Consider the following 9,192-nt stretch of genomic DNA (forward strand, 5'->3'; position numbering starts at 1 on the left):
TGTATTATTATATATTGATTATGTGATTATTATTTATCATCCTTGTTATATCTATCTCCACTGCTGATCACGCTTTTTGCCTAATTACCTTTTAGAATAATTGTGTTCTGCTGACTATGTTCTATTGTAGACATATTGAGATGATGGCGCGAACCGCCTTTTGACGCATCTCTAATCGGAAAAGACTCAACACGGATCTCTGCAGCTGACATTTGATACCGGTAAAGTTGAATCATGATCCGGAAATTTCAGTTTGCTCGCTTTCGGCTCTCTTTCTTTCTCTCTATCTTTCTATCTATTTATCTAGTTTCTATCATCTACTCTTATTCTACTCTATCGGTATCTATCATGATCTATCTATTATCTATCTATCGTATCTATCTATCTATCTATTACTTCTATCTATCTATCATGATCTATCTATTTCTAGTTTATCCTATCTATCTTATTTATCTATCTATCTATCTATCTATCTGTTTATCTAGCTTATCTTATCGTATCTATTCGAGTCTATCTAGTCTACTGCTAATCTATCTATCTATCTCCTCTCTCTCTCTGCTCGTCGTGCGTCTCTCCTCTCTACGTCTTCTTTCCTCTCTTTTCTCGCTCTCTGCGGCTCTCTCTCCTCTGCTCTCTCTCTCTATATATATATATATAATGATATATTATATCAATAGTAACATTGATTAGAGATTATTTATGCGACTCTTGATATGTACTCGTATTATGGTATTATACTTGTGTGATATATTAGTCCATCTATAAATATATATATATAGCTCTCTATCTATCTAGCTATCTAGTCTTATCTATCTAACTCTCATCATCCTATCTATCTATCTATCTTATCTATCTACTATCTAGTCTATCTATCTATTTCGATCTTCTCTATCTCTTCTATCATATCCTGTGTGTGTGTGTGTGTGTGTGTGTGTGTGTGTGTGTGTGTGTGTGTGTGTGTGTGTGTGTGTGTGTGTGTGCGCGCATATTTTGTATGCATCATTCTACGTATGTGTGTATACGATGTGATGTATGTGACGTGATGTGATGTATACGCATGGGCGTGTTTATGCGCGTGCGTGCGCATCTGCTTGTACGCGTGTGTTCGCGCAATCGTGTATACTTGTGCTTGTGCGTGTGCTTGTGCGCGTGCGTGTGCGTATGCAAGTGCGTGCGTGTGTGCGTGCGTGCGAGCGTGTGTACGTGCGTGCGTGTGTGACTGCGTGTTTAGTGGTGTTGTAACTGATGCTACTGCTACTGCTACTGCTACTGCTACTGCTGCTGCTGCTGCTGCTGCTACTGCTACTGCCGCTTTTATTGTTATGTAATTTTTATTCGCGTGTTTATTCAGAGCAACAGAGTGCGCTATAATCGCCAACATTACTTGGAAGTGTTTCAAGACTCGGAGTCGTGTACGGCCCTCATTGAATCAGAAGAACAGGACTCACTGCTGGAACTTGTGGAAGTAATGTAGCGCAAAAAATACTTTGTTAAGAATTTTTATTAGCAAGATTGTATCGTTCATCGTTCATGCAGAATGGTACGCTTATTTCTGCATTAACTTACATCGCTAACGAAACGTGCTACTTTATCTGCTGATATTTAGTATTTATTTGTGGGGTAAGATCGAGAGCCAATAATACCTACCTAGCTTTATGGGTTATATTTAGGTATTATTAGCTCTTGATAACTTGATAAGATGTCTAAGGGGTTGATGTCTGGACTCTGCCTTCACCCGATGGATTTTATTTTTTTAGAAATGGCTCGAGAGGACACCTGGGTTAGAGCCGACGCAATTCAACTTTATAAACCGCTTTAAGAATACTGTCGAGAAGATGTTAAAGGATGAAGAAAGCCAAGCTGAGGTGAAGATTTGTCATGTTTGTCGTCATTTAATTGCCAATGATGTCGCGATATCAATTCAGTATCAGTCAACTCAATATAAATTACCTGTTTACAGCTGCATTCTAATATAGTAAGTATTCATTCATGTGTTTGTGTGTGTGGGTGACTGCTTATTTGCGTGCGGGTGTGCGTGCGTGTGTGCGTGCGTGTGTTCGGGCATGTGTATAGTAGTGTTCAACATTAAAATCGATATATTGTTGTTTAAATTCAGGAGTACGAGGCGGAAACAATAAAGCAGGAGATAATGGAAAATGCCGCTCGACAAAGGGTATCTATGTCCGAGAAATATTAAGGGAGAGACTTGTATTACTTAGTGTTTTATTTCCTGCGATGCTTGATGATATTTTCATGCCATGTACAACTATATTTCATGCAAAGTTTCAATATTTAATGTCATATATTTAATAAAAAATATAATAATGTCGAGAATATATAAGAAAATTTTTAAGAAGTTTTTAAAAATATATGAAGTAAAGATAGCCCCTTTTATTGGTTAGCAAAACTTCTGATAAACTTGACCTTCTAGAGCGGTAATAGACAGGAAAAGATGTAGGGAGAATTAGAAGGTAGAGAAGAATTGAAGGTGAAGTAGTGGGGGAGACCCAATTTCACTAAATGTTTTGCATAAGATATTTACCGAAGAGCGCGTAAATTATTGACACATCGCATTAAATATATTGATACCTGACATGAAATATAGCGAAGAATATCACGAAATAAAACATTAAATAATGCAATGTTTCGCCTGCCATAAAAAGGTTGTTGATGAGAATGATAACGTAATAATAAGAAATGTATGAACTTTATGGCCGTTATTCCGTCATGATGCTGCGTTGCAGAAGTTGAACATAAAAAAGCGTTTATTGTGTAGATATTGCAAATTTAATGACATTGAAAAGCCGAAAAAGTAAAGTTTGACATAATCTAATTTTTCAAACAAATTCATTTTTTCTCGTATGTGTAAAGGAGGTATTTTCAACAATCTTCGACGTCCAGAAACATGAGAACCTTGTCGCACGAGGTAAGGATATCGAGCTCTTACGTCACATATTCCAGTCCAGCAGAAATATGGACACACATTAACTTTTCATACGAACAAAGAATAATAGCAATGCTTCTGTTTTATTCACTCCCTCCTAGGGTATTTTTTTAAATAAAAGTCTACACACTCTCAGTAGGGTGGCAAGTTTAGATGGTTAGACGAGGGGGCGGGTAAAATTTAACATTTAATGTGTATTTGATTGACCGTAGGCGAGAGAAGGTTGTCGCACAACGCAATGTTGGGTGCACTCATGATCTGTCTGTATCGCGACGAACCCCGTTTCAACCAGCCCTATCAACTGATAACAGCGCTCATGGATATCGACTCTCACATGACGAAATGGCGATGTAAGTCTAACCGTGTGTTATCATCTCCCCGGTGAGCAGCAGTCGTGGTGAAAGACTACTAAGTCCTAAGTGATTACGTCACCGTAAATAGGAAAAGTAAAAAAAATCATGTAGACTTTTTCACAAAATGTAAGTGATTCTGTTCACTTTTTATGGTTAAATTGCTGCATTATACTTCTTATTTTGCTATTCCGTTCGATGTGAACAAACACTCGAGAGTCACACATAGCACATAGCAAACATTTAATGTCGTGATAAATATATCAAATCGCTCAGGTTTTTTGGATTTTTAACTAGTTGAGAAACAAACCTTCTCAGGTAAAAATTTGAGGATACATTTAGTCCCGTTAGTACTTAATTTTAATTATAAAAAAATTGCAACAAAAATTTTACAAATATACACCATAGAAAATTCGTGGCGTAGTCAATTTAAAACAAGAAGACTTTTTAAAATGCAAGAGATTTTATCATTCCCGCGCAGGGCGTTTATTACCCAAGGTATTATTATACCCAGATGGAAACCACGCACAAATCATTCCATAACGCAAAGTTGTCATTGGGTTACCAATTATTATGAAATTTTGGGGAATCACGAAAAAATTTCAAACCTTGTTATTTATTTACATTGTTGAAAAAAACATTCGTTCTCTGCTTACAGATAACCACGTTGTTATGGTGCAAAGAATGTTAGGTAACAAACCTGGAACCGGTGGCTCATCTGGATACCAATACTTGCGTTCAACCGTCAGGTAAATTCGTCTTTCATCATGGAAAAAGAATTTATCACTAGGATACCCAATCATGTGACATGTATGTGTGGAATATCTATAGGTAGAAATTGTCATGAGTATTGTCAGACAATCTGACAGGAGGCAATGCCTCTCATTAGAATGACATAAAACTGAAAGGGTGCTTGTACCTGCCTGGGGTTTAGAATTGTTATTATATATGTAGAATTGTTATATTATGTAGAATTATGAACAGCTATCTCGGTCCCATCTAGTCTGGCTGGAAACCGCATCGGTACATTCGTGTTCTTTTTTCTTATCTGTGATATCGACAGTAATATGTCCAGTTATATATAGATTAAACCGATACAGATACGCGGGAATTTTGTGTTTGTTTCTACCCGCGTACAGTGACAGATACAAGGTGTTTTTGGACCTCTTCAACCTGTCCTCATATCTGATCCCGCGGAAATACATCCCGCCCCTGACACGCATCATGAAGCGCCGCCTATCGGTGATGGAAGATATGATCCTAGTCCCCAAAATCGGAGTCGCCAACGCTGAAGCTGCTGAAGCTGCTGAAGCTGCCGAAGCTGCCGAAGAAAAGGACGAGGAATAATGGAGATGTTAACTGTGCTAGAGATGAACGGAGAACGAGGTGTCATTGCGGACCCTCACTGCTCAACGCCGTCAACCCCCTATTCATGTTCTTGTGTACGTACGCACATCAGCGGGATACCATACAGTTCGATGAGTTGTATGCTTAAATATTCAGTAAAATGTATTTTGATTTATTCATTATATCACCCAGCACTAATAAGACTGATTAATACCTTTGATATAGTCGCCACAAGACCGGATAAACGCATGTTTAAGTAATCGGCTTAAGCAATCGCATCCGAAATTTATTGAACTATGTTGCGGGTGATGAACAAAAATCGAGTTTCGATGCGCATTAACTTTCCTGAAGCGCAATGCGTTTCGCTGACATTTCGCGGCCCATGGTAAATGCAAACAACTACAGGAATGCTTGTGGTGGTGGCGTGAGCAAACAGATTGTTGTAAACCGTGTTGTTTCGCTTGCCCGAGGGCACCGACGCGGCATGGATGCATAAATCATCTCGTCGTGGGTTAAGTCCGTACGTCTCAGTTAAGCGTAGATTTTACGGATTTTGTGGTTTCTAGTTTTGCGGTACGGGTGAGAGCAAGGGTGGGGACAAAGGTACGGATAAGTTGGGTTGCGTAAACGGAAAATAACCCTTAGCATGACGAGCCGTGCCGTGGATTAGCTGCTGTACGCAATTACATATCAGCAAATCAGTAAGCAAATTCGTATAAGTTGACGGAAAGGGAAATGTAAATGATATAATAATTTAAACATAATAAAATCGATTGCTCAAGTCGACAAAGTCAATTGACGGTACGACCGATTAACTAGGTAAAGCAATTTATAGCTTTTCTATATTTAAAGCTTTTAGAACACGCGGCAGTATAAATTAGTAATAAAATATACCGTTGCTAGTTTTACAGTTTTTATACTGCATGCAATTTGGGAAATCATAACAACTTAATTAAATAAAACTATAATATAGACATTTCAATTCATTTTTCTCATTTCGTATTCTTACTTGATATTTGATATAGATTCAGTTTGTATACATCGTTGCTGTGGATTAGCCCAACACGCTGTCCTATAAATGTATCTATGAACATAACCGCTACCAGCATAATCCCGGTACTGTACGGTAAGGTACGATATGGTACGGTGAGGTGCGATACGGTACGGTACAGTGCGATACGGTACGGTACGGTGCAATCCGGTAGGGTAAGGTACAATACGGTACGGTACAGTACGATACGGTACGGTACGGTGCGATCCGGTAGGGTAAGGTACAATACGGTACGGTACAACAAATTCTGAAAGATATCGCGCAAACAGCTTGAAGAATAAGGGAAACTGAGCTATGCTTTTTTGCCATTGAAAATGGTAGTCACTGTAATAGACTGTTTTCACATCACCCTACTTGCTATACGTCTACCATCTCCTCTACCTTCACATCCCATCGTATTCTTCTGCTATACCCCATCGCCAAACACCTTCTCTCGCTTCCCGTCTGCCTCCCTTCTACTCAGCCACCTCCTTCTCCCCTTCCATGCCTTTTCGCCGCCTTCTCGCCTCTTTCTCTCATTTACCTCCAGTACGTCTTTAATTCCAATTCTCAAATTAGTTTTTGCGTGTTGTGCTCGTTACAATTAATAGATAATATAGTCAAAATAATACATCTTATAACAAAAAGTAGGCATGCACATAGATCAGATTCTGCGAGATTTCATGCGACAACATGAGGAATATGGAAATACTGAGTCAGGGCTATTTCATATAGAAAAAAGGAATCATCGTAATGGACTTTTTTACGTAATTGTACGCAGGAATAGCTCTTCTTAATATTAAATGTATTTTTTTCAAAATGATAATGAATTTCTGCTATACGTTTATTACTATATTATGCACTGTTCTTCATTTCGTACTGCACGCCTAAAACGGTGCTCACGCTTGCGCAATACCTGGCAAAAATTACACATTTGAAATGGAGAAGAAGTTAGCTCTCATCAATCTCTCAAGCTTATCATAGATTTACATAATAACATTTCATCGGTAGACCTCGTGAAAAAATGGGACGAGAACCTTGCATGTAAGGTGCCCGCTGCATATAACAGGCAGTACACAATCTGGCTATGTTAGTGTGTTAGCGCATGCGCATTATCACACCAGAGAAGCTATATTTTGTGACGATTATGCATTTAATATGGTTATGGGGTACCTCGGCATAGATTTATGTAATAAATTGTTGTCGGTAGCCCTGTGTTTATTATTGGCAGAGCGCCCTAGCCTGTAGGGTGGAAAACTCAAACTTCACCCCTTCCGTCCTACCCCTTGCCTCCCCTGTCCCTCGCTCAGCCTCCTTCTTCTTCTACCGCTCTCAGCTATCTTCCCTGCGGCCTTCCATCAATCTCCCACCCTTCTCTCTCTCAGCAAGCTATAATTATTATGCAGTGTTTTTCAGTCCGTACTGAACGCCTAAAAGGAAGTTCGCGCATGCGCAATATCTCCCAAGAAAAAGAATATTTTGCAAAAATTACACATTTAAAATGAAGAGCAAGTATTCTAGCATAGATTTACAGAATAACATTCCATCGGTAGACCTCACGTAAGAAATGGGACGAGTACCTTACATGTAAGGTGCCCGCTGCATATAACAGTCAGTACACAATCTGGCTATGTTAGTGTGTTAGCGCATGCGCATTATCACACCAGAGGAGCTATATTTTGTGACGATTATGCATTCAATATGGTTCTGGGGTATTTCGGCATAGATTTATGAAATAAATTGTTATTAGAACAATACGGTACGGTACAGTACGATACGGTACGGTACGGTGCGATCCGGTAGGGTAAGGTACAATACGGTACGGTACAGTACGATACGGTACGGTGAGTTGTGGTAAGGCGTGGCCGTGCAGCGGTGTAATAAGTTGCATGCAGTACCACCTGCGCATGCCTCGTACCGCGCAAACGCACAGTGCGCATATTGACCGCGCCTGACCAGTGGCGTTGGAAACCAAGCGTGTCTAACAGCGGTCAGCGTTCGATAACGAGTTACATGTTACATGTTAGCAATTAACCTCGCCCCGATTCTCGCCGAACTTCTGACTGATTGACCGCTACCGGCATGCATGAGTAATGATTCGGATACGAAAGAAATAAGCCAGCTCCTCCCTGCAGGCTGTTTCCCCGGAATATTCCACACATTTCCAAATGACTTTTTTTACACACACACACACACACACACACACACACACACACACACACACACACACACACACACACACACACACACACAGTGTGTATGTGTATTTGTTTCACGTCTAAAAAATACGGCCATCTCATCACACCGTTTGCTGGTTGAAGGAATAACCTAGCAATTATTGTCGCATTGCGTGACGCGCCGAAGAAACGTAGACGAGCCCCTCACTCGTCGTCCCTTCCAGCACGCGTCAGCAACGTCGACGAGTGACCTCGTCTATGTGTCGTCGCTGATATCGTGGTCAGAGGTCACCCAAGACAAACGCTGGCGACAAGGAAGCGATCGCCTAATGATGCGATTGACTCACTGGAGATGTTATTACCACACGAGAGTGGAACTCGCTAACCTGCATGTCGGCAACATCTGCCATTACATCACGCGAGCCATTAGGCCTGCGAAGCGACTACCAAAGTAAAAAAGGAAGCGATTACCGCTCACTACTTATTTGCTCGCGAAGAACAAAAAACAAGATATAGACATTCTCGCCAATCAATACCAGAGCCGTATATAGAGACTATACACTACGGCCTACAGGCCTACGGCTCTGCTCAGGTACTCTACTCAATACTAACTAGTAGCGCCACCTGAATGCGCGTTATTCCCTCTCTCCTTTGACTTTTAACCATGCCTTTACCATTGACCTTGAAGTTTCCCATGTGACCTTTTCTTTCGACATTTCTTCCTTTTTAAATTTCTAGTTAATTCGAGTAAATATGGTGTATATCATCAGTAATCGACGTCATCTTTATTCTATATGTTGTTCGGTGGGTATACACCATGCGAATAACATACCACATCATACAGCAGATAATCCTGGTAACAATACACTTTCAACAATACAGTATGTATTGTTGAACACCTTCTAACAATACACTGTGTATTGTAGTAGGTACCTATGAGCTTTCAACAATACAGTATGTATTGTTGAACACCTTCTAACAATACACTGTGTATTAAAGTAGGTACCTAACAACTGTGTATTTAAATTCAATTTCATTTTCAATAAATTCAATAAAATCAATCAAATAATTTCAATAAATTCATTTAAATAAATATCAATTTCAAGTTTACAAATCAAAAAGTAAACTAATGAAAAAAAAGTGTATTTTTAGAAGATGTTCAACAATAAACAGTGTATTGTTGAAAGCTCATAGGTACCTACTACAATACACAGTGTATTGCTGAAAGCTCATAGGTACCTACTACAATACACAGTGTATTGTTAGAAAGTGTTCAACAATACACAGTGTATTGTTGAAAGCTCATATGTACCTACTACAATACACAGTGTATTGTTAGAAGGT

The 9,192-nt window shown here is 39.5% G+C and overlaps 1 protein-coding gene across 1 annotated transcript in view; it reads left to right on the forward strand.

The window, feature by feature from the left end:
* Window positions 1-5,627, forward strand: part of LOC106809095 (tryptophan 2,3-dioxygenase-like) — a 16,636-nt gene extending 11,009 nt beyond the window's left edge. The window contains exons 6-12 of the mRNA XM_014812054.1: window positions 1,354-1,465; window positions 1,758-1,865; window positions 2,117-2,173; window positions 2,872-2,926; window positions 3,157-3,294; window positions 3,953-4,043; window positions 4,434-5,627. Of these exons, the coding sequence (XP_014667540.1) occupies window positions 1,354-1,465; window positions 1,758-1,865; window positions 2,117-2,173; window positions 2,872-2,926; window positions 3,157-3,294; window positions 3,953-4,043; window positions 4,434-4,641 (769 nt within the window). The 3' untranslated portion in view covers window positions 4,642-5,627. The remainder of the gene's footprint in view (window positions 1-1,353; window positions 1,466-1,757; window positions 1,866-2,116; window positions 2,174-2,871; window positions 2,927-3,156; window positions 3,295-3,952; window positions 4,044-4,433) is intronic.
* Window positions 5,628-9,192: the final 3,565 nt, after the last annotated feature.

This window comes from Priapulus caudatus, unplaced genomic scaffold (genome assembly GCF_000485595.1).
Source record: "Priapulus caudatus unplaced genomic scaffold, Priapulus_caudatus-5.0.1 Scaffold328, whole genome shotgun sequence".
Classification (NCBI taxonomy): Eukaryota; Metazoa; Priapulida; class Priapulimorpha; order Priapulimorphida; family Priapulidae; genus Priapulus; species Priapulus caudatus.